This window comes from Pygocentrus nattereri, chromosome 8 (assembly GCF_015220715.1).
Source record: "Pygocentrus nattereri isolate fPygNat1 chromosome 8, fPygNat1.pri, whole genome shotgun sequence".
Taxonomy (NCBI): domain Eukaryota; kingdom Metazoa; phylum Chordata; class Actinopteri; order Characiformes; family Serrasalmidae; genus Pygocentrus; species Pygocentrus nattereri.
The window spans coordinates 37,948,459-37,974,764 of NC_051218.1; the positions used below are offsets into that span (position 1 = coordinate 37,948,459).

Here is a 26,306-nt window from a genome sequence, read left to right on the forward strand (position 1 = left end):
TTTTTTTTCTGCCAGAAAAATGACAGAAATGGACTGAGTAGAACGTTATGTGCAGAATTTATTCTCCCTTAGCCTGTGTTTCTAAGAGTGCTACTACTTCTCACTTGTGTAGCTGTGAAGAACAAAGCTACCGGTGATTTCTTCCTGAATTCCCATGGAGATTACCCAGAGACGCGCACCATCATCGAGAAAGGGCTGGAGTGGGAGTATGAGAACAAGAACAATAAGGACACCATTCAGACCAGCGGTCCACTGAAAAATGATGTTGTTATCATGGTAAACACAAACATACAAATGCACCTATAACACACATATAAAACACATACAGTTGTATGCAACAGTCTAAACATCCCCAGGCAAATGACATGTTTTGTTGATTTAAAGTTAACAAACTTAACCCTTGTGTGGTGTTGGGCCCCCCCTGCACATTTATATTACACATGTGGTGTTGTGGTGAACTGCTGTTAGAGTATGTGTGGCTATGTGTATATGTGTTTTTATGTGTGTGTGTGTGTGTGTGTTGGCTCATAGCATTGGCTAGTAACTCACTTACTCACACTTAGCAGGCTGAGAATTCTCCACAAGGTGGTGCTGTTGGCACTTGAATAGCTTTTTGTGTCACGTCAAAGACACTGTGTTGGAAATAAGTTCAAACAAAGGCTTCAAGACTTCACTGTAAGGAATAAAGCATAAGCATCGACATCAAAACATCTTTAGGTTTATAAAAACAGATTTAATCAGGTGTCTCCAAACCTGACAGGTACTGTACATTACATTAGAGATAATGATGTTTTACAAGTAAATGGTGTAAATGCAGATAGGACATTGTACTTTAGTGACTGATAGAAAACATATTTATACAATAAAAATACAGCAGTCTACTGAGAGCCAGTAATAAGTCTGGACTTTTAATGCTGAAGAACTATCTGTTGTTTATAACTGTAGGGGACAGTTGTGGGAAGATGCTGTTTATGTGCTCTTTTAGTTTTGATTGTCTGGTCATCTCTGGGCTAGTGCCCCTCAGTAAGGGCAGTTCCCGGCCAGTAGTTTTTTTGCAGTTCAGTTGATGGTCTGAAGTTTTAACCTATTGTGTATGGTTGTTGATCCAAACCAGACACTTAAGGATGATGTAAGGACTGATGCCAAAATGACATAACAGTCTATAGCCTGTGGTAGGTTTTCAACTGCCAAACAAAGTATGTCCTCTGCTGCACCTTCTTGATGACTAGATCCTGGGATATAATTTTTATGAGGATCTTGAAAGACTGTGTGGAGATTTTGTGGAGACAGCTGAGTCATGGATGAATTAGAGTGTAGAACAGAGTACAAAGAACTCAAGCCTGCGGAGCACCACCTCTGAGGGTCAGAAAGTCTGAGATGTACTTTCCCAGCTGGTCTGTCAGGAAATCAGTGATCCATCAACAGATGGAGTCAGGCCCAAACAGCTGAGACAGCCTGGTTCATAGGAACTGTGGGATTAATATATTACATTAATAAAGAACCCATGTCAACAAACAGAATCATTAGCAGACATGCACCAAATTGAAATGCTCTAAAAAGAGGGGTATCCAGTTCTAAAGTCCTAGGGGACTTTAGTCCAGCGCAGCTTGGTGGTAATCTTACTCAAACCCTACTAACCCTGACAACTAATGATCTCAAAAGCCAGACTTTTTTTGCCAGAGAGTCTGATGGGTTTTGTCCCTTAACATGGCCAAGAACTACCTAGGGCATTTGGCTGACATACAAAATGACCAGCCACGTTTGGCTTTGCAGAATGAGTAGGGGCCAGTCACTGTCCTGCAAAACTGCACTACAAGAAAAACTGTTAACTCTGCTGGCATACATGTGAATATTTACTTGTTACAAAATGCTTCATATATACCTTATTAAGTCGTGGCCCCACACTTAGTGGCCCAAATCTGATTTTCTCACTAAATCTGATTTTTTTTTGTTTGGCTGTTCATAATCTTTTAAATGTGACCTGTATCCAACATTAGTCTGAACAGATCAGCTCCTAAACGGACCCGCATGGGCAAAATATCAATGCTTCATGTTGCTCCATGTGGCTTATTCAGAGATAAACAATCACAACTGCCAACGAACACCAGTTGCTCATGGAGGGTTCCATTTCATCTTTGCCAGCATCAAAGGAGTGATCATGAAGCTTTATTGACTGACTGCCGGGCTCATCACCCAGAATGTGTTCGAGCTCACTGTAAAAAGAGCTCAGTCACTTCTTGGTCTTCGCATTCTTTAAACTTTGCTTTTAGTCTTTTAACTGTTCTGTGATGCTTCTCCTATGAGCACTTTTGGCCAGTTCTTTCGAAATCTCTTCTGACATGGAGGGTTTTGGATAAGTCTCTTATAGGCACAGAAACATCACTCCAAATATTTATGAGGTCTCATTAGAGCAAAATTGTGAGGAATGTGGAGGTAGATTGAGGAAAAGTCACATGAATTCTGATCTAGCTGTTCAGACTGAGTCGCATTCAGTCATATCAAGACAGAAATCAGATTTCAGTACCATGCATGAAAGTGTCTCGAATCAGAATTGAAAATGTCAGATTCAATGTGTTTTCTGCTGGTCACACTGACACACAGATGACACATCTGTGTAATATATGAGGTATATTACCAGGCTAATGCTAACCTTACATTTAGCTTGTTTTAGGTTTGTCTCACACGACTGACAAAATACAACACTTGGAAGTGTGTGTACATGAAAATGGAAGCCAATGAACCAATGAACTCTGCTGTGTTAAGACCCTCTTAATACCATCGCTGGACACCCATGCTGTAGAATGTAGCACAGGCTTGTGTTTGCAGCATCATTCACAGTTGGCTTTACTAGCAAACCGCAGAGGGTGTAGTCAGGGGTGCATGATGTTTTTGAGATTGGTAAGCGTGCCAGCATGCATCTCTCAAAAGCTTCCCAAAGGGTATAGTTTCCCGTATAAACAACCCTACCGAGAAACCAGGGCAGCAACGATCACTGTTTAACAACAACTTATAGGTTGGGTATTGTGTGATGCCCAGTTTTTCATTTGTCATATTAATTGACAGTAATCAGGTGGAAAGTATTATTTTTATAATCTGTTAAACCTTTAAAAGTCCTCTTTCCAAGGCTTAAAAGCACTGTCTGTATTTGCCAGATCCGGATGCATGGCTCAGCTAGAGCTAAGGTGTCGGTCAAATACATCACAGACATTGACAGGCTGAGCGATGGGGCCAACGAGAACAACATGGTGCCTGACAATGCAGTGCCCTACTCCTGGGTGGTAAAGAGGTGGACACCCTGCTCCAAGACCTGCGGGGGTGGTACTGTATCCCAACTTTAATCATTGGCCACATCCAAAATGTTCTCTTCATTTAGTGCACTACTTATTTAAAGTGTTACTGATGCAAGGGAGGATAGGGGCTCAGGGGTCTTGCCCAAGGGAGCAACCAGGTTAGTCAGTCTTGGGATTTGGACCTGTGAGCTTTTAATAGGCAAGAGTTTGAAGCAATGTGAGGGTTCCATAAGCATAGTTAGATGCTTTGCTTAAAGGGCGCTTCATTAAAAACAATTTTAAAGTTTTGTAGATTAAGTTGGTATCAGCTGATCTAAAAAATTCCAGAAATAAAAACAAAATAAAAACAGATACTAGATAGAAAAAATAATAATCAGGCAAAATGATCCAATATGGTGATAATAAAAAAAAAAGATAAAATAAAATTACGCAATAACATTTCTTAAAGAAAAAAGATGTAGATTATATTAATGTTGTAAAGTCAGTAAATATTTCACTAGATGAAGGCACAGTGGCTATTTGATCTAATGTCATAATCATAATCTAAAATGAGCAAAAACTAGCATATCACTGTTGTTGGAAGAAAACCTTGTGTCTCCATTTTTGACTATTTCCAATTTTTGACATAATTTGAAAATACAAGTTACCCTTTAAACTCTTTGTAAATTTCCTCATGAAGGGACTAAAAGAAATGGCCTGAAATTATATGGAGAAAAAAAGTCTGGTTCCATTGACTTACATTAAAAGTAAAGGAGTTTTTTTGCTTCTCCTGTAAAGTTACCATGTTGGAGATACAAGGTTTTCCTCTGAGAGCAAAGATATGAATCTTACATTTTCTTAAAACCTCATTTGGTACAAAATGTCTTGAAATAAGCTCAATACTCTGGGAAATTTACTGTGAAATAAACAACAACAACAAAAATTATTAATTAAAATTACATTTATTTTAAGATTAGACTACAATTATTTGTGTAAAATTCATATGCTGCTATTTTAAGTGGAGTGTTTTGAAATGTTGACTAATGTTTAAGACTATAAAGTTAGACTGATATCTAATTGAAAAAATAAATAAGTAAAAGTTGTAATGAAACTTGTTTTTTAATAGAAAGAGCTTTAAAACGTTGCAGTTCTCTCAAAAAATTTCTTACTTAATTTTAAGAACTTTGTGTAATTAGCTAATGTGTCTGCATAAGACAAGTGTAGGCAATGCTTCTTACATCTAGCTGATGTTTCTGGTCCTGGATTGTGTAATTACCAGAAACTATGACACTAAATGGACATTGAGTTACATCAACAGTTTATTTAAGTATCAGTGAGGACTGGAGAATGGATTCCAGGTCAGAATTTGAAGACATATGCACTATGTTCAAAATTTTAATATCAATATAATATTACTATTATGAGAAAATAAGATTAAATTTTTTATACTATTTCATGACATGTGGACTAGCATAAATTTGACTACTAATGTTTCAGGCTTTTTGTTACATAACCAGATTTACCATATACCATAACCATAATCTGGTTGTTACATAACCATTTTTTTTTTCATTTTTATTTTTAGATATTTATATATATTTCCAAGGAGACAGTATTTTACAACATTAACCATATGCAGTGCATTTTCTGTGTTTTTTTTTTCCAGCAGCTGGTTTACAGTTGTTGGAAAAGTGTTGCAAGGAAGCAGCTGAGATGCTGAGACATTTTAAAAATAGCAGTGTGTAAGTGTGTTTACCTCCCCTGCTGCTGCTGCATAAACATCTGCGTGTGGTTCCACTCACTGTGTGTGGTGCAGGTACGCAGACAACGCGCTACGGCTGCCGCAAGAACGCTGAGATGAGGCTGGTGCACCGGCGCTTCTGTGACAAAATCAAAAAGCCCCCTGCCATTTACCGAGATTGCTACCTAAGAGAGTGTGCTCTGCCCATGTAAGTAAGTGTGTGTGTGGCAAACACTGTCCATCAAAGTTTCTGGGCACTTATTTTTTACATTTGCAGTTTAATATTTGATTGTCACTCTCACGTTTCAGTCAGGTGAAATAAAAAGTGTCTTCTGTGTTGTGGATACATCCACAAAACTTTTCTCAGTCCCCTCAAACTTCCTCCAGGTCTTTGTTGAGATTGTGCAGATTTGTCTACGTGGCATATGATGCAGTATGACTTGCTGTACTCTATAAAAACGTTCACTGCTACAAGTGTTTTACTGAATTCATGTACTGACATTGTGCAAAAGGAAGTCAAATTTTTGTGCATTTGCTGTTCAGCTGAATTTTTTTTTTCAGTTTTTGTAGTTCACAGTAAGTTATGCTATGCTGTAAACCACAATTACAAGCCTGTGTGACCTTAATAAAGACGTTTGGGGTTTTTATTTTTGAGAAAAGGTGTGGGCGACTATTGACTTCTAGTTTTTAGGGATGTTTTAGTTCTAGTGCTAAACCAAAGAAGGAAAATTTGAACAACAAATGGCTATTTGACTTTACGTTTAATGCAAGTCAATGGAACCTGAATTTTTTTCAAGTAATTTTGGATTTTAAGCGATGTCAAAAACTTTTTAAATTTATTTTTAAAAACAAAGGGACTTTGTTTTGACATCAGCATCGAAAAGAAGAGGTCCACTCCATGAGCAGGTAAACCTTGTAACATAAGTTGCCATGGTGACGTACTCCAGTAAAAAGTGGTCCACCATCACGAGACAGCTAAGCTTAAAGTTAGCTGGCAAGCCAAGGAATCCTGGTCCATGAGACAGGTTTTTGTTGTTGTTTTTTTTTCATATACAGGGTGAGTCAAAAGTCACAGGACAGGTTTTATTTAATTTTTTATTTTTATTATCGATTTTTAACTCTGGGGTCATCTCAAATTGTGTATGCTGAGAAAATCCGCAACAAACACCACCTTCAGCAGAGGCTTTTGACAGCATAAAAAGATCAAATAAAAAAATGGTGTCCTGTGACTTTTGACTCTCCCTGTATATACGGTTTCTCCATATCAAAAATTAAAACAAGGTTTTGACAGGAAATGTGTCTTGCATACATATCTAACCAGTATTGTTTTTTTACAGTGAGTTCAAACAGCTAAAGTTCCACCGTGAACTTCTGCTATGCCTTCTACGCTCAACAATACTCAACCTCTGTGATTTATACTCAGAATAAAAGTGTTCTTCATGGACTTCATGACTCAGGAATCTTGGGTTCTAAGTGAATAGATGTTGTCTGTGTGTGTAGCTGGGTGGCTGGAGAGTGGGGCGAGTGCAGCAAGTCCTGCGGCAGGTCCGGCACTCAGACTCGCTCTGTTCGTTGCGTCCAGCCATTGGGCGACGGCAAGTTCAAGTCCATACGCAGCCGCTACTGCAGTGATGAGCGTCCAGAATCTCGCCGTGACTGCAACCGCATGCTCTGCCCTGCAGAGTGGAAACTGGGGCCTTGGTCACAGGTATAACTCTATTTAATCTACACACATGCGCGCACACACACACACACACACAGAAATCTGACAGTCTTCTCATCTGGCCAGGCTGGACCCATTTTACCTGCACCCTCCTGGAATTGAAACATTCCCGCTCCCACCCGCAGTTCCATCAAGGCAAACTGACATTCAATATTTGACATAGTTCATTCAGAAATACATTATTCTCTGCTGAAATAATGCAGTAGTTATGGCCTTCAGGCTCACTGTGAAGTAGCTTCACCAAACAGCATTTATTGCCAGTAAATACAAAGTAAGAATTAAACCACAGAGCAGTTATGGGTTTGGTATTTTGCTACGCTTAGCATTAACGATACCTTCATTAACTTTGTTTTACTGTTATTATTTGTAGTGTTTGTAGTGACTTAGTGATTGTTCTACTTTAATTAGGATATTCATTCATTTGCGGGATTCCTCTCTTTTCACTACTGTGGTGGGGGGGGGGGTTTGGCTGGTTACCGGCCTGCTCCCACTCACAGCACTGAAAAGTATTCCTACACTGCAGGAAATTGCAAGATGTGGGTCCAGCAGGAGTGCTGGAGGGAGTACAGGCCTCTAATCTGAAGCTATCAAAAGCATCTTCTAGTTTGTGCTATTTTAATGCCTGCATTACAAACCACAACACAAGGAAAACAAGGTAGCTAGTGAAATGCATGTAATGCTTTCAATAAACACACATCTACATACTTAAATGAAGTTTTTGGAAGGACTTTTCAGCCATGCTAATTTGCTAACATGCTAACCACCAGCTTGTTGTCTAGTGGACAGGTATATGTTTTGATTGATCAAGTCTTCACAGCTAGCCCTAGCGGCCGATTGCTATATATCATCAGATCATTAATGTGCATAGACTTTGATTCCTAATAATCTTGTCTTGGTCATTCACGGAATGTACAACTGCTATCATTGGCTCAATTTATGGTGCCCATGAGACAAATACATGTCAGGTATATATGACATGTCACGTTGCTAAGCAAAACCCGCTGAAAAGAATAGCCATTAATGCTAATCATTCTCTCCAGGTCCTAAACGATAAGCTTAACCTCCATCACCTGACTGACCATACTAAACTGGTCCAGGAGGATTTTTTTTAGACTCTAGTCTTAATCAACTGACCTGCACTGCTTAAAATTTCCCCTACGCCAAAACATCTAATCCAGTTTATGAAAGAGGGATTGATGATTACTGGATGAATTGGATATGATATATTGTTATTGAGTTATTGGGTATGTAACCTTAGCCAACACAATATCTGCATATTCTTCATACAGTGTGCAGAGAAACAGATGGACTACAGTCTGTAATTGTAAAACAGCAAAATGCACCTGTATGATAAGTGGACCTGATAAACTGAACAGTGAGTGTAAATAGATAAACTCAAGGAAGTGGCTGGTCGGTGTATGAATAAAACATACAAATAAAAACAAATACTCTTTTTAAAACAAGCAAACATGTTTTTACTATGCTCATGTTATGACTTTAAAATTATTTTTAGCAGTTGCAATTTAACGATCCTGAAATCACCCCCACTTCCCGTGTCCTTGAGCTGCATGCGTCTCTTTTACTGCCCTGTTGCAGCTCCACAGCAGAATTAGATGCTTAGGTAAAAATAAAATAATCCTCCTTTACAGTAAAATCAAGCTCTGCTGATCGTTCAACACAGTTTAACAATAAATGGTCTTAAACGCTGGAGTTAATCTAGAACTGCTGATTCACCCTTTAACCCTGAAGACTGGCGTACAGACTGCTGGTCACCATAGCAATGCAGACAATCTCACCTAGCTAGTCGCTAAAGAACCGACAAAGAGTGAGATTTAAGACGAACATCAATCATTCGAAGACGAATGGACTTATATTTATAATCACTCCAGCTGGTTTCCTGTAATGTTAAATCTGCAACAAGAAACTGTCAAACACTAACGTCGCGAGGCTGAAATCAGCTTCTCGTTCTCCAGCTTCTTGTATGAATTTTCCCATTCCACCTGAAATGGTACAGCAGTTACATTCTTGCTCCTCAGAAACCATTTAAGGTGGATCGGAAAAATTTTAACAAGAAGCTGATAATTGAGAAATGACTTCAGCCTTGTAAAAAGTCGAACGTTGAGAAACATTTTTATAAGAAATTGCTCCACTATTGCGGGAAAAGTTTCCTGCTAGAGATGCGAGAAAAGTGGCTAAAGCTTACAGCAGAGCAAAGTGAGTCTGGATTTTCATTCATATCATATCTTTCAGCCTATATTAGTACATTAGAACATACTAAGGCATTTACAGCCATGATGGTCAAATGGACATAAAATGTTGTGGTGGTTTGATTTTTGTTGAAAGGACAAAATGGCTCTTCTTAACATTTGGGTTGCCGACTGTGACCTATGCCATATTTGACTCCTGAGAGTTGATAACAGTTTTGGGAGTTTAAGGGTCAGTTTGCCAAATAAACTTACTGTATTTTATAACAGAGATAATGTGTTGTTTCTGTCCTCTGTAATTTGTTTGTATGTGCAGTGTTCAGTGTCGTGTGGTAATGGTACTCAGGAGAGGCAGGTACTCTGTCACACTCGGGACAACACCATCGGCCTCTGTCTGGACTCCAAACCAGCAGCACTGCGACCGTGCAGAATGGATCCGTGCCCCAGTGAGTACACACCCACCCACCCTGTCCGAAACAACCTGTCACTCTAGCTGAACCGCAGCAGCAGATAGACTCCCTCTGGGGTTTATACTTATGGACCTGTGATCTGAGATACGTGGCTAAATCACAAAATCTTCGGTCCTCATATGTGACCCTGAGTCTCACACCTTCCAGATTAGTTTTGTAGTTTCTGAACATCTTTAATAATGTTAATGATGCACTCCAGGGCCACATACTCTAAGGCTATGTTTACACAGCAGGTAAAAGTGGGCCAAATCCGATCTTTTTCCTCATATGTGACACAGATGTGTCATCTGTGTGGCTGTGTGAACAGCAAAAAAATGCATTGAATCTGACATTTTCAATTCCAATTTGAGACGCTTTAATATGTGGAACTGAAATCTGATATGTATCCCATCTGCAGCAATGCGACTCTGTCTGAACAGCCAGATCGGAATTCATACGACTTTTATGTCGGTACAACTCGACATCTGTCATCATTTTGCGCTGCTAAAACTCATTAACATTTAGGCTGATGTTTCTATACCAAAAAAATAGAAGAGACTCATAGACTCATAAAAACGGCCGAGCACAGCCGGAGGAGCCAGAGGCTGCAGCATCTGAGAACAATTTAAAGAACCCGAGGACACGAACCAAAGAAGTGGACCAACCACTGGAACTTCATAATCGCTCCTGTGATGCTGGCAAAGACAAAACTGAGAGCGACTAGTTTTCGCTAGTCATCTTGATTGTTTACCTCTGGACGAGCCACATGAAGTGTTGTTCTTTTGTGCATGGGGTCGGTTTGGGGGCATGATCTGTTCAGACTGATATCACATTCAGATCACATTTATAAGATAATGTGAACAGCTAAACAAAAAAATTGGATTTGGTGAGAAAATCAGATTTGGGCTACTTTTAGTTGCTGTGTAAATGTAGCCTAAAAGACTCATGACATCATGTAAATTGTCAGTAACACTTTAAATAGTAGCAATACAACAGTAACAGTACATTCATAGCACACACACATGCACACGATGCATACAAGTGGTTTATGAATGCATTTATGTGTAGATAGCATCTATAAGAGTGTGTGCAGCAAAGGCACACACACACACACACACACACACATTTTTAACACTTATCCTCCTGGGTCGTGAGGGGTGCTGGAGCCTAGCCCAGCTGTTATTGGTCGGAAGGCAGGAAATACCCTGGACGTGTCACCAGTCCATTCTTGTTTTCTTGCAAAACCTCTTTAAATGATATACTAATATTAATGTTAATTCATATTAGTTTTAATGAGCATCAGAAATAGCTAGGAAACAGTAAATATAAATAATTATAAACATTTTATTTATTATCATTTATGGCTGCCTCTGGCATTGTTTAATAATAATAATAATCATCATAATAATAATCATAATAATAATAATAGCAAGATGATTTTTTTAGTAATATGTGAGTTGATGAGATTGTTTGGATAATACTCACTCTCTCTCTCCCCTTTCTCTCTTACCTTTATCTCAAACTCTGTCTCCCCTCTGTCTTTATCTCTCTTTCTCTTTCCCTCCTGTCTCTCCTCCTCTATCTCTTTATCTACCCCCTCTCCCCCTCTCTTTCTGTGTCTCTCTCCCTCTCTCTCTGACTCTCTCTCTCTCTCTCTCTCTCTCTCTCTCTCTCTCTCTGTCACACACATACACACTCTCCTCTCTCTCTCTCTCTCTCTCTCTCTCTCTTCCTCTTCCCCCTCTCTCTGCACTGCTTTAGAGAGCATGTCGGACTTCAACAAGCACGGTAACTTCCTGATCCAGTGGCTTTCGCGTCACGACCCCAAGTACCCAGTGCAGAGGATCCCAAGTAAAGCATCCCTGTCCAGCCGGGCCATCTCGTTGCTCTCTCTCTCCTCTCTCAGCTGGAGCCTGCCACTCTCCCTCTGCTTCGCTCTGCTGGGCAAACTCCCCTGAGCCCCCTCTCCCCCCAGAGCTCCAAGGCTCGCGTGCTTCTATTTTCCTGGGTCGTGGTCCTCTTTTTCCGGGGGCATCTCTGAAAGAGGGAGATTTCTCCGTTTCTCACTCACTCACTCACTTTCTCTCTCTCTCTCTCTCTTTATCTCTCTCTCTCTCTCTTTATCTCTCTCTCTCTCTCTCTCTCTCTCTCTCTCTCTCTCCTTTGTGGAGCTCTGTGTTGTGAACGCTGGCCAGTCAGAAATTGTTAACAAAACACAAAAGCTTGAAGTTTGTCAGTGGACGGTCGGGTTTGCGATTGGATCGGCAGCTCGAGGAGTCGAGGAGTATTTGGGATGGAGCCTTGTGATTGGCTGCCATCTCGGAGCTGTTGGTTGCGCTCTGTGGGCGGCCAATTCGACAAAGCGCCGCCGGAGCTTACAAGCGTGAGAGGAAAGAAGTGTCTGGAAAAAAAAAAACATTACTAAAGCTTTATTGTGAATGTGAACCTGTCACAATGAGGTAAAAAAAAAAAACAAAAAAAAAACAAGAAAATCTTTGCTAAGTGCTCATTTCACATCCTAGTTCATTCTCAGACTGAAAACGAGATCATACGATTTAAGCTGTAAACATGGGAAGTACTGTTGAAGTGCCGCGTCGCATGCCGACGGTGGCCGATGGTGACCATGAGGTGGACCGTCCAGGTGATATATATTAAAAAAAAAAAAAAAAAACAGGGTTTTACTGCACACGATCGATTGCCATAACCACCTCATCCTCCATCCTCTCCGACTGTTAAAAAAAAGAGAAAAAAGTTCAATAAATGCAGCTTATTTGTGCTTGCGAACTTTAAAGGAACATATGAATATATTTGTATTTATAAATCTATATGAATCTATATGAATCTATAAATCTATACGAATACCAATAATATGAATTAATAATTTGTTTTACCATAAATAAGCTGTAGCTTATTTGCCTAACCTTTTGACTGCTATTGATCGCTTTAATCCTTGACTGTTATGTGTACTTTTTTATTGATTTTACATGAATTACAGAAGTATTTAATAAAAGTACGTAAGTGTTTGGGGAAAGGGGGTAGATCTATATTATGCAGGACTTGCTCAGCCAGTTGCCTCTCCGTTTTTTTTTTCCGTTTTTTCCAGAGAGAAGCGGTTTAACGTTTTTTTTTTCCCATTCCGTCCTCACCTTAGTGGTGAGAGGATCACTCTTTATGTCAGGAACATTTCCCAGCCCTCACATCCCGAAAAGTGATGAGAGCTTGCGTTTTTATTTTTCGTTCGTTTTTTCTTGCGTGTGATTGAGCGCGCGTGCGCTTTCGACCGCGGCTGTTTCTCTCACTTACGACGGACTCACGAAAGGAAGTGATCCATGAAAAAATACCTCACACACCTTCATTTGTTTCGTCATCCGGCTTTCATTATTGTGAGCGTGAGAACAATGCCTTACACTGGATTTGAATGTATCGGCATTTTATCTGCGAACGTATGGCTTTACTCATAGAAACGTTATCGTATCACACGGAACCAGAGGCAGCTTCTAAACAAACAGTGTTAAAGAAACCAAGCAACCGACCCACGTAACACATGCGCAACGTGACTACCCGGTGGGTTTGGGGTGGGGGGGACTTAAAAAAACAAGGCGGAGCGACACTTGGCATCTCTTTATCACTTCAGACTTGTCATTGTATTGTGAAACACATTTCTGTTGTGACTATGTAGCGAGCTATCCGAAGTTTCGTGCTAAAAAAAAGCGCCGTGGGGCAAAAACTTGGGGGGAAAAGCCAGACCTCGCAGTGCGATATTGTAAATAAACATTGGTGTTGACTGTATTTAATAACGTTTATGACTGTTAACTCCTTACTTATCAGAAAAAAGCTAATATTATATGCTATGAGTAACTGTCGGGTTACTTCTATTGGCCTGCTGTGTCTTGGCTGGCTAAAGTTTGGGGGGAAAAAAACGTTTTTTGGGGGGGAAAAAATCATTCAGATGGACTTAACGTGCACTGCGTCTATATGCACTTTGATTTATCAGGGAAAAACTTTATTAATGTTTTGTAAATGTTTAATATATGACACTTATGTGTGCCATGCCAGTTTTTACATCATCATCGAAAAATCCTGTATTTTATTTATCCAATGACCGATATTGATTTATTTATTTACTTATTTATTTATTTACTTATTTATGTGGTTTGATTTACCAATGGACTGACTGGTCTCCAAGTAATGAAGTGTTTTACCAAAGTTACTGTGAACTTGTACCTTTCGATACAGTCGATTTATTTTTCTGAAGAGATCTCTATATCTATATATTTAAGGGGAGGAGTGCATCTCATTGTTTCAGTTTCTGTCATGAACAACTGCAAAAGTAGGAATAAAAATGTGTTATAAAAAGAGAAGAAGACTGCGCTGTTGTGATTTGAGTAAATGCGGTGAATTGATTCACCGAATTTGATGATGTATTATCATTACAGACATTCTGGTGTTGGTCAATGGTTGGTTCATAATCTTTCCTGTCTTTCTTATATCTGCTTTACTGTTACTGCTCCATGCAACTTTCTGTTTCTGCTTATTTCAGCTTTTCTTTCCTTGTACTTTGAAAGTATGCTGGCATACCACTGTGTTCCCCTGCAATTAACCCTTAGAAGTGTAGAGCTGTTGTTGTTTTGCCTTACATAACTTTTACAGGTAATTACTTGGGCTGTTAAATGATGTTTTTATTTATTTTTTGCAGCAAAACAGTCATGGTTCATTTTTACGTGATCATTTTTCATCCACTCTTTATCCCTAAGAATCAAACAGTTTGTTGTTACTGTACCTTTAAGACTGACCTCTGTTCTGATTGGCTGCCCTGTTTTGTGGCTCATTATAAAGGAGTCTATGTTGAAAAATTCATGAAAAGGGCGGGGCTTAACTGCTCTTTTTGCCTTTAATATCCATAAATCGACGGTATGAATTGCACGGTAAGTTTTGAAATTTTGACTATGTTTACATAAAACATAATTTTTTTTATTTTTAAAGAGTCTGAAGTGAGGAAAATTTCTATGATGAGCCCTTTAGTTTAATTACGTTGTTTTGTTTATTTAATTATGATAAATCACATTTGTCTTATTTGCTCTGTCGCATTTATCACATTTGACCCTAAAGAAAGATTTTTCATTGCGAAAAGCAATTGCAAAGAGCTTTACTGCATTCAATACTTTCAATACAATACAATACAATTCAGTTATTTTTTTTTCATGGTTGAACATGAACGTGTCCACAGAGTGAATACAGTTTCTAGTTTTCATCACCAGCGTCCAGCGAGAGCAACAGTAGTTGCACGTTCCAACCACTGAGTTCATATATTGTGTATATATATATATATATACATCAATGGCTCCAGTTCCTGTATGATTGTAGCTTCTCGCTGTCTCTTTTGCTTGTACAGCTCATGGATTCTACTTTGTTATTACTATGTTCAGTCTGGATGACTACAGATGGTTTGAAGGGTCAAACTAGGAATATGCATTAATGATATAAAAAAAAAATTGGTCCATTATTATTGTGTTAACTTTAACAGCCCTAGTAATTACATAATTAATTGCATGGTTAAATAGTAAATTAAATATACATTCAATTTACATTCTTGCATGCAGGTTTAAGTCTGCACTTTTTTCTGTTTGTCTACGAATTTAAATTACTATAAAATATCAAATGTACAGTTGATGGAAACATTAACGGCTACGTTGTCGACAGTATTTCTCATGGTGAACAATAATGAATCTAAAATGTAAGCGTGCTTTAGTTATTGCAGTAAATGTGACTTCTAAGGGTTAATATGTAGTATTTTCAGTGTGTGTCTGTTTAACCCAGTCTGACTATTCTACTCTGTTGTATTGCAGAGCAACGGTGTAATGGTGACCGCTCAGCGTTCTGCAAGATGGAGGTACTGTCCCAGTACTGCTCACTGCCGGGCTTCCAGCGCATATGCTGCAAGTCCTGCAACACCACGAGCACCACAAGAACCACTGCACCTAACAGCCTTCCATTTACTACTCCAAGACTGACCAATGGGGTGCCCTCCAGCCCCACCAAAAGCTCCAGTTCTACCCAGATGAAGACCACAATGGCACCTACTGCTGAAAGTCTCAGTTCTACCCAGATAAAAACCACAATGCCACCTACTGCCAAAAGCCCCAGTTATACCCAGGTAACAACCACAATGCCACCTACTGCCAAAAGCCCCAGTTATACCCAGGTAACAACCACAATGTCACCTACTGCCAAAAGCCCCAGTTATACGCAGGTAACAACCACAATGCCACCTACTGCCAAAAGCCCCAGTTATACCCAGGTAACAACCACAATGCCACCTACTGTCAAAAGCCCCAGTTATACCCAGGTAACAACCACAATGCCACCTATTGCCAAAAGCCCCAGTTCTACCCAGATGACAATCACAACACCACCTACTGCAAAACCCCCAAATTCTGCCCAGAAGAAAACCACAACACCACCTACTGCCAAAATTCCCATTTCTACTAAGAAGAAAACCACAACGCCACCTACTGGTAAAAGCCCCAATTCTGCCCAGAAGAAAACCACAACGCCATCTACTGCCAAAATTCCCAGTTCTACTAAGAAGAAAACCACAACATCAGCTACTGCAAAAAGACCCAATTCTGCCCAGAAGAAAACCACAACGCCACCTACTGCAAAAAGCCCCAATTCTGCCCAGAAGAAAACCACTACGCCACCTACCGCTAAAAGACCCAATTCTGCCCAGAAGAAAACCACAACGCCACCTACTGCAAAAAGCCCCAATTCTGCCCGGAAGAAAACCACAACGCCACCTACTGCCAAAATTCCAAGTTCTACTAAGAAGAAAACCACAACGCCATCTACTGCAAAAAGCCCCAATTCTGCCCGGAAGAAAACCACAACACCACCTACTGCCAAAATTCCCAGTTCTACTAAGAAGAAAACCACAACACCACCTACTGCTAAAAGCCCCAATTCTGCCCAGAAGAAAACCACAACACCACCTACGGCCAAAAGCCCCAATTCTGCCCAGAGGAAAACCACAACGCCACCTAATGCCAAAATACCCAGTTCTGCTAAGAAGAAAACTGCAAAGCCGCCTACTGCCAAAAGCCCCAATTCTACCCAAAAGAAAACCACAACACTACCTGCTTCCAGACGTCCAAGGACCACTGCAGCAGGTACTTCTCCGCTTACAACCACAGGACACAATATCTGGTCTTATACATACTTTGCAACATCTACAGCTGCTATTGCTGCCACTTTGTATCCTATTAATGAACAAACTACAACACCCAGTATCTCTAAGACCACATCGAATATCTTCCCCATAGAGCTAGGCATGTCTTCTGCAGCGGTGACCACCGGTGTCAACGTCATCTTTGATATTAGTGATGATGTGACAGCTAGCACTAATGAAATTAGCAACAGTGTCACTAGTACAGAAGGCTTGTCCAGCAGCATGACCCTACTTGAGGACACACTGGTCAGCAGTGGTGAACCTCCTGAGTTCCAGACCACAGTGGGCAATGGAGATGAAGAAAAAGAGTTCACCACATCAGGTTGGCTGGATGCCACAATGTCTGGGGATGCTAGCGCACCCTTAATATTGACAACAAGCAAAGGAGAAACTAAAACACCTGAAGAAATTGCTGCCATGGCAACAACACCTGTTACAAAACCAACAACATTGCCCATAACAACGGCATCGACAACAGTGCCCATGACAAAGACATCCATTATGAGGCCAGCCATGATGACTGCAACAATGACCACAATAGAGGAGCCATCAACAACACAAAAGACAACCACAACCACATCCAGACCACCTGAAAGAGAAGAGGAAAACAATGCTATTGAAGTTCCATTCCGAATCACCGGGTTGGACACAGAGTTCCCTGAGAGCAATGTGATTCACCGGAGAAGCCGCATCTTCTTGCACGAACGAACACGCAACAAGCGCATACAGGAGCTGCTTGAGGAGAAGCGGAACTTTTTACGGCGAATGAAAAGAGCTCAGAGCGTCTGAGCCCGGCCTGGTTTCTCTTATAGAGAGATGTGTCTATGCAATGAAATCCACACTCTGTCTTGGTGCTTGGGTTAAGTACTGGAAGATGGTTGAGCTCACGCGTCATGGTACCATCACTGCCACAGAGTGCTTCCCCACGTTCACTGTCCAAAGCATGGCAAACTGAACTTTGTGGAGCAAAACCACTAGCAAATGTTTGCACACTTGCTTAGAACGCAAAGAACTTTTGCTTCAAAGCGATATTTGTAGAAACCAGGAAATAAGGCCAAAAGGATTTGTAGCTATACCATTTTATCCTGTGACAAAAACATTTTTGTCTGCATTTCCACATAGACCCCATACTGTACACATATAGCAGGCACATATTTTTCTCTATGCAAATGCATATTCAGAATGATATATGAAAAGATTTAATATTTAGGTTTGAAAAACTCTGATACAGACACCATGCCAACCTTATTCGTTATGCACCATTATGCATGTAGACATGATAAAACAGTGGCTGTTCTACGGCGTAAATGGCAGTGAGTTCCTTTATGGCATTCCTTATTTTAATACTCATTAATTAAACTATTAGCATTTGAATTTGGATTCTTGTTCTTGATAAGTTCAAACTCATGTACAGCACAATATATTTTCCTCAGTTTTCTAGATAATTGCACACAGGGTATGAAAGAGCTATTAAAGGGGAATTCCATCCAAAAAAATCTGCATAATTCAGTGTTCGAGACGTAAACAAAGTCATTTAGAGTGGCTACTGTCTCTGATTTCTTTACAGTGGTGGTGATAGGAACCAGGGGTCACCTTGTTTACAACACAAATATAGCTATTTTATTTACTATCCAAAACAACCAGTGAACCTACAAGCATTGATATGTAGAGTTGATGATGGCAAAATAGTGATAAATCTGAAACAAACATTATTACATTGGGTACTAACTGCCTTAGAATGCCCTGCATGTATTTTAAAATACATTTTGGGCCAAAATCATATCTCAAAACTGCATATTTGTAACCATTGTGTCCTACTACTACTAGCAGTACTATAGTATAGTAGTAGTCGTAGTAGTAGTGTAAATATATTGTACTAAAGAAATACTATTTTTGTATTTAATAAAATACAGAAACTTATAACAGTAGGATAATATGGGGTTCTTATTGTGATAGCATTCACGTTCCTACTGAATATGAGTGAAGAGAGTAGTTGAATCTGCATTCTCAGTGAATTTGTTTGACAATTCCATTCATTTCTTAATTCAGTAAGACTATTTGGCTGGTCCACTGTAGATGCTTTGTAAATGCTCAGTCTGTTTATAAGTAACATTCAACTAAATATCTATTAAATGCAACTGAACTACAAGTTCAGTGTGAAAGAGTTTATTAAATCTATCCCTAACCCTAACCCTAACCTCAAGGCTAAACCTAGACCTACTCCTAACCTTAACCCAAACTACAATGTTATTGATAATCATCTGAACACTACCGGAAAGGATGTTAATTATTTAAGTATCTGTAGAGCAGCTATAAGGGACCATCCAAATAAAGTGTGACCCTTAATTCTGCAATGTTATATCTACCGCTGTGTCATGAATGAATCCATGAAGGCAGATTTAACTATCAGTCTACATTATAAATGAATAATAGCTAAGTTAGTTGTAGCTAAATTACACTCATGCCTGCTCAGTGTGCTGCACAGAAAATTTGAAAAAAAAAAAAATATTTGTGAGCCAGATTTACGGCTAAATTGTAAATACATGACGGCTATATGAAGCTCTCTTGGTAGTTTGAGACCCCTATTTCAAAGGCATTAAATCCTACAGATACCTGGTTCCTACCACTGTGAGTCAACTTAATCAGAATGCAGCATTTCACATCAAACTGCTCTGAATGGCTTTGTTTACATATTAATGGTTAAATTATGCTGGATTTCTCAGTGGAATTTCCCCTTCAAGACTTTGTTGGTGCTACAGGGATATTGTATATTAAATGTTAGTCCTAGGGACAATGTTAAGTTCACTCTAAGCTATGTTTCGGGGCAAATCCAAGCACTTCTTCATATAAATATATGACCAAAATAGTTTGGCAGAATCAGTTCTTATTTTCCTCTATTTAGCAAAGACTCGCATCTCTGTCGCATCTCTGCTGCACGAAGTGTATTTATTGTGAAAGAAAATGAACAACATTAGTGGACGTTTGTTGTTATTGATTAGTTGTTTGACAAATTCAGGGATGCACAATATTGTTTTTATTCATTTTGTTGGAAGACAAAAAGCTCTCAGCTTATCTTTCGTACTTGTTAAGCACCTTGTGTTGAAATATAAAGCTGATCAGTTGGTTGTATATTTTTATACTTGTCAGGATAAGAGCAATATCCCCATAAGTGAGACTTGTAACTATTTTTTTTTTTGTATATATTATTTGTAGAAAGCAAGAAAAAAAATACATCAGAACTGAAATAAATTTTATCTTCTGCAAGAATGCTTTGACAGCATGTTATTCTGTCTAATAACATAATACGCAGTATTTCATTTGGCCTAAACGTGCCTGATGTTGGATGCTTCTGTTAGTGGTCTGGGGGTCCCACTGCATTATTGGTTTTTGAACCAATACAGCCATAAAAATGTATATAAAAATGCCAGATGTTTAAATTATCACGAGTGGCCAGGGTAGGGTTCTCCTTTAGTAGCTGTAGCTTGGCAGAATGTAGGTGTGGATTTGTCAGTGACTACCATCAACAAAACACTTCATGTACAGGGTGCAGGGGCAACACTGCAAGATGTAAACCAGCAGTTAGCAACAGAAACAGGATCTCCAGGTTAGTGTTTGGTAAAAGGTGCTTAAAAGAGCCTGCAAAGTTTTGGAAAAAGGTCTGAACAGATGAAGCAAAGATTAACTCATGGCAACAAGAAGGAACTGCCCAAGATCCAAAGCAAACCAGGTCATCTGTGAAACATGGTGGTGGGAGTGTTAAGGCTTGGGCCTATGTGACTACTACAGGTGCTGACTCGGCATGAAATAAAATCTTTCTGAATTAACTTACATTAAAAGTTAAGGATGTAAGGGGGTAAACAAGGCCTGAAACAAGCAGGAGTTGAAGGCTGCAGCACAACCCTAGTAGAGCATTAGCAGAGAAGATACTTAACGTCTGGTAATGTCTAAGCGTTATGATCTTTAAACAGTCATTGAATGGAAAGGATATGCAATGAAGTACTAAAGATGACTAAGTTACTGTTCTTAGTCTATAATTTACTCAAAGGGAGGCTACATATATAAAGTGCTCTAATTTCTGCATGGTAAAGCTAAAATACACAAAAAGCACCCTTTAAAATCTGAGGCATGCACTTTAACCTCATGTGACTTGTTTGTGTACACACTTAAAACTGTGGAGTGCATTTATGTCTTTGTTCCAAATATCAAGGAGGGCACTGCGGCTCTAATTCTGATAGTATTTTTGAAAAATTATTTTAATTCTGGCACTTTACACTTTGGAGGCAGTTTCTAAATTGAAATCTTTCTGTATTAATTGCAGTAATTCAGATCAGTAGTACAGAAAGTCTGAGATCCAGCAGATGGTGCCATTTAGCAATTTCTATGAGCAGAGATTACACTACCACTTTTTCTTTAGGCCTGTTTAAGCTGTAGTTACTTTCCACGATTAAACACTACTGTTCAAAACTTTGGTATAAAATGAATTTTTTTAATCATATAAGAGCAGTCTGGTTGCAGACAGTATATAAAAAAGCTTCTGATATGCTAGTTCTGTTCAACTTCACAAGTTTGAAGTAATTATTCAGATGGAATAAATTAAAAATGAAGAAATGTGAGATGCGTCCAGAACGATGAGTGGAACTGTAGAGGGTTCTAAGCTGATGGATAAAGCTGTATAACATCGAGGTTTGGGTTATTATACAATCTCAAGGCTGAAAACTTCAAAAAGACTCATTGGATTAGATATTAGCCAGCATATTCATCATTATATTCACTTACTGTTAACAGAATTCTTGAAATAATGGAGAAAAAAAACTACGGCAGAGTTTGTAATATTTAATTGATATTTATAAAAGAGAATAGCAAAATAAAGCTTTAGTTCACTTTGTTTTTCACTGTTTCAATGCATTGTGCTTTATCTCACTTTATCTCAAAAATTGTTTTGAGAGTTTCTATTAAGTGAAAATGAAAACCAAGTAGCAGCACAGACAGTAGGCTGTTTTCACAGGAAACAGAAGTGGGTAAAACATAAAAAGTTTCCTCTATTGCCTTCTGCACAGTTACTAACCTCAGAAATACAGGTGTTTGTACCACTTCTGTTCAAAAGTGTTTCACTTTATCTCTGTCATAGTTGCTGAGCTTGAAATTCGAGGAATTGTTGGAGAACCAAACACACAACAATGTGAGAGTTCCAACGTAAAAAAGGATGTAAATGATTCGTGGAAAACTCGTTGACGGCTATCGGTGTACAGAAACATCAGCTAACATCTACAGAGTGGTAAATGGATGGTGGTGATAATAACTATAACCAAAACGCAAGATGAGCCACATTAGCTGAAGATGTTGAAACAGCTCGCTAACAATAAACTAGTTAAAGCGACAAAAAGCTTTTGGATTTATAAGCACTCAGATTTCCTGATTCGTTTAATCTACAATGAGAAACTGTCAAACACTAAAATAGTCAGTTTCTAGTTTAGACTTTTCCGTTTCGCCTCAAATGGTGCAGCAGTTACATTGTGGTGGCTCAGGCACCATTTAAGGTGGAACCACCATTCAGCGTAATGTTAGCAGCAGTGAAATGCAGACACACAGGTTCTTTTACTTCATATGACAAAGTTTATTCTTTTATTAATTGCGTCACCCTGCAACAACTACTTTCCGCAAAGGGGCTTTTGGTTGCTTTTTTACGATACACCAACTGGATTTCAATCTGTCTAGCCAAAGATGCGATGCCCTGCGATGGACTGGCGACCTGTCCAGGGTGTATCCTGCCTTCCGCCCGAAGACTGCTGGGATAGGCTCCAGCAGGCCCCCGCGACCCTGATGGAGAAGCGGCTTAGAAAATGGATGGATGGAGAGCCAAAGTTGCATTTAAGTGGCGAGTGTAAATGCAATCTAGATGCAAGTCACATGAAATGACCCTGTCAAAATGGTCAAACGTACAAATCAGATCACAATCTAATATGTGATCATGTGACCACAATAGGACCAGAATTTGTGTGGGTGTGTATGTTTTAACACTCCATGCGCTTAACACCCAGCGTCAGCAGAGGCTAACAATAAACGACGACGATGAAGGGGAGACCTGGGGGTCAATCCAGGGCACAGCATGTTCACAGTTCTGAAAACTAAGTCACGTGTTACTTATACACACTTGTGCAAAAATGAATAAATAAATAATGAAGACCTAATTGAGGAATCGGTCTTGGGAATGTGAACGTGAAGTATGGGGTCAGATTTGACCCACAGCAATTCTTAGTCATGGCCACCAGGTGGCAGTGATTCAGAGGGATTTGTCGGATTCAGACCTGTCAAAAGATGTTTCACGCTGTGTTTGTGAGCAGATTCAGGTCACACTCTATTCCAAAGGAAATAATCTCCTTCTCACTTCACCCACTCCATTCCACGTAGCAATGCAAAGATACGTTGTCCTCTGTTTGTGAGACTCACCATAATTGCCCTGGCAGGATCCTGATAGATAAAAAGGAGAAACAGTAGGTGTGTATTTGTTCAAAGCGGTAATGTAGAATTAAAAAGTTGCATTATTTCAATATGAAAAGCATGAAGCCGAACAAAACAGATGCCTTCCTGTGGGTGGTTTAGAATCAGTCATTCACTGCAGTTTAGTGGAGTCAGTGTCTCTCTATTCATATGATTCAGCCACTGAAAGCATGAAAAATAATAAAGACATGATCTGCCTTCTTTGGACTCATCAATATATATTTATTCCAGTATATATTATATATCCTGGTCCTGAAATCTGAATGGCTGAGCTGCGTTCTAAGCCTCTGTAAAGGTAAATATATATATTATATATGTAAATAATTATATTTTTTAAATTATATATATATATATATATATATATATATATATATATATATATATATATATATATATATATATATATAATTTTTTTTTCTAAAGCAGTAAGACATGATTGCATGATTATATATATATATATTTTATTTTACAGTCTTACAAATTCTTCAAAGAGCATCGTATCACCTTATTCCAGTTTTTCCTTTGAGTGGCAATCAAGAATAGCAATGGAGTTTATGAATAATGATATCAAACACTGTATTTAAAGTGTTAATCATGTCCAGAGATGAAGCAAAAGCTTACACATGTTCCAAATGTCAGAGACCACCCATCATTTCCTTACAAAGCAGCCCTGCAGTAGGCTATGAATATGTTTGTGATTAGCTGGATCGTGAGAAGCACAAAATGCAACCAAATCTTATACTGTAGTTTGGAGGTGCAGCTTTCTGTGAAAAACCGAATGAAAGCTGTAATAAAGGCAAAGATTGGAGTGAAAATCTGATGTTCTATTTAGTTGTTGAGGCTTCTGTGGAATTTTCTGTTTAATAATATATTTTCTAGTTTTTTTTCTGACGCTGAAAAATTAATATATTGTACTTAATGACCGATTTGACTGGAAGGGTTTCCAAAGATTCTGTCAACAAATCAATTACACTTTAATCTTTCTCTCGCTTCATGTTGACAGAAAATCAGAGAAGCCTACGTGTGACTTTAGAAGTAATTATATTTATATAATATATAATTATATTATATAATTACAAAAGTTCAGACCACCTGACTGAATGCATGGTTTGAAGAAACTTAGACACACACACACACACACACACACACACACACACACACACACACACACACACACACACACACACACGTCTTCTAAGCCGCTTCTCCCTCAGGGTCATGGGCGGTGCTGGAGCCTATCCCAGCTATGACTGGGCGAAAGGCAGGATACACACTGGACAGGTCGCCGGTCCATCGCAGGGCAACTTAAAGACATTTAAATCAAATTTTTTGTGCATTTGGAATGTTCAAGCTAGTGAAGAAGATGCTTAGGTAGCGAGCTTTCAGCACCTGACAAGGTCTCAGCTTGTGTACCTGTTTCAGTCCTGTTGCAAAAGCTTCTCAGGTGGATCCTCATGAAGCTGCTTGAGAGAACGCAGAGAGCAGGTACAGCTGGGTCAAAGCAAAAGGGGCTGTGCCACTTTAAAAATCTGAAATAGACGTTTTAATGGGTTTAACTGCTTTTACTTGGCCTTCAAGATGTTGTCTTAAATAACATTCTTGCTTAGTTATGCTGACACTGAACATTTGTTATGTTCATTATCTCTATTTATGATTATGATGTTTGTACAGAGTTGTCTTGATGTTTATATGCCCATGAATTGCCGTTCGAGGCTAACCAATTCACTTCAATTCAATTCCATCTTTTCTAAAATTTTGAAAATAGTAGAAAAAGGGAAATTTCCATAAGGTGTGTCTAAACTTTTGGCAAGTACTCTGGTCATCATTGGCCTTCAGTCATAGCAGTGATAATTCCGTTTCCAGTGTTTTTTCAGTCTCTTTGCTTCTACGCAGTGAGAAAAGCTACTGTGCAGGTACACCAAGATACAAACAAACAAGTGAAATGTTCCACCAGCAGTGCTTTTAAGGTCCAACTGTGCACCTTAAATATGTTTTTTCCAGCCAGGGGAAAAGTACTTATTTATACCTTTTCATAACCGAATGTTTTAAAACAGAACAGTAGAATAAAAGCCTGGAGACGAGACGGGGTGTGTGGAGTCAATACAACATAGAAAATATAATTGCAATGGAATTTGGTACAATTATGTTCCCTGACTAATGGTGCTGCAGATGCACCCCAGTGATAAGAGGGATACCAGCCCAATGATCGTTTGGACCTTGTACTGGGGTCAGAATGAGTAAATGGATAAATCTGCTGGACTAGCCACTTATGCGCTTATTTACAGTCTTTGTACAACTTTGTGATGTACTTAATTCCTGAGAGACATAGAGAGTTAGAGAGGAAAACTTTCCAGAATAAGTAAAGACATTTTTCTCTGTCTGAGCAAAGTAAACAAAAGACAATGTGTTCAGCTTTGCTTTCTTTCGTTATCAGAACCAGAATCAGAATCCTTTATTGATCCCAGAGGGGAAATTGCAGTTGTTACAGTTGCAACCATTTATGGAAAAGAATAAACACTTTAATAATTTAAAACAAAGATAAAAAGAAATTTGCAATATGTACAAAAGATTTAAGTTCTTATGAATACAGTAAAGTGGCGGTGACTGTGATAATAAATAGTAAACATCTAGTATAAAGTAGTACCTCTGAGTTATAGCACACAATTATTATTATTACACATATGAACAGCACAGTTAGGTATTGGGTTTTGCCCAGATGAGCCACACTTTGTGAATCACACACTGAGGGAGGAGTTATAGAGTTTGATGGCCACGGGTAAGAATGACTCCCTGTGGTGCTCTGTGGTGCATTTCGGTAGAATGGGCCTTGAACTGAATGTGCTCCTGTGTCTCCTTATCAAGGAAAAAGTTTCAGTAGAGTTGGGAAGATAAATCTTTTAAAACAGATTAAGCTGATAGTGTATGTATACACTGGGCAGCCCTTCAGAGGAGGTTGACTGAATACTTGATGGATTACAGATCTGACTAAAACAAACAAAAAAACTGACACAGTATGTTATAATAAAAAAGAAGCTGTGAATAGTAAATTTAATTTGATTTGTAAAAAAAAATTTTTTTTCCCCCTTTATTCTCATTGTTTTCTAAATTTGATGCCTGCAACACATCCCGAAAAGTTGTGACAGGAGCATATTTACCTCTGTGTTACATCACCTTTTCTTTTAACAGCAAAGAATAGT

General features: G+C 39.0%; 1 protein-coding gene across 3 annotated transcripts in view; it reads left to right on the forward strand.

The window, feature by feature from the left end:
• LOC108424192 (A disintegrin and metalloproteinase with thrombospondin motifs 2-like) overlaps positions 1 to 18,169 on the forward strand; it is a 267,657-nt gene extending 249,488 nt beyond the window's left edge. For 2 of the 3 annotated variants that reach the window (XM_017692032.2, XM_017692033.2), the window contains 7 exons: positions 113 to 276; positions 3,153 to 3,318; positions 5,086 to 5,218; positions 6,511 to 6,718; positions 9,254 to 9,383; positions 11,148 to 11,237; positions 15,233 to 18,168. In XM_017692032.2, coding sequence (XP_017547521.2) covers positions 113 to 276; positions 3,153 to 3,318; positions 5,086 to 5,218; positions 6,511 to 6,718; positions 9,254 to 9,383; positions 11,148 to 11,237; positions 15,233 to 17,400 — 3,059 coding nt within the window. In that variant the 3' untranslated portion in view covers positions 17,401 to 18,168. Of the gene's footprint in view, positions 1 to 112; positions 277 to 3,152; positions 3,319 to 5,085; positions 5,219 to 6,510; positions 6,719 to 9,253; positions 9,384 to 11,147; positions 11,238 to 15,232 lie in introns of all 3 variants that reach the window. The other variant, XM_037540729.1, reaches the window with a different exon arrangement.
• The last annotated feature ends 8,137 nt before the right edge of the window (positions 18,170 to 26,306 follow it).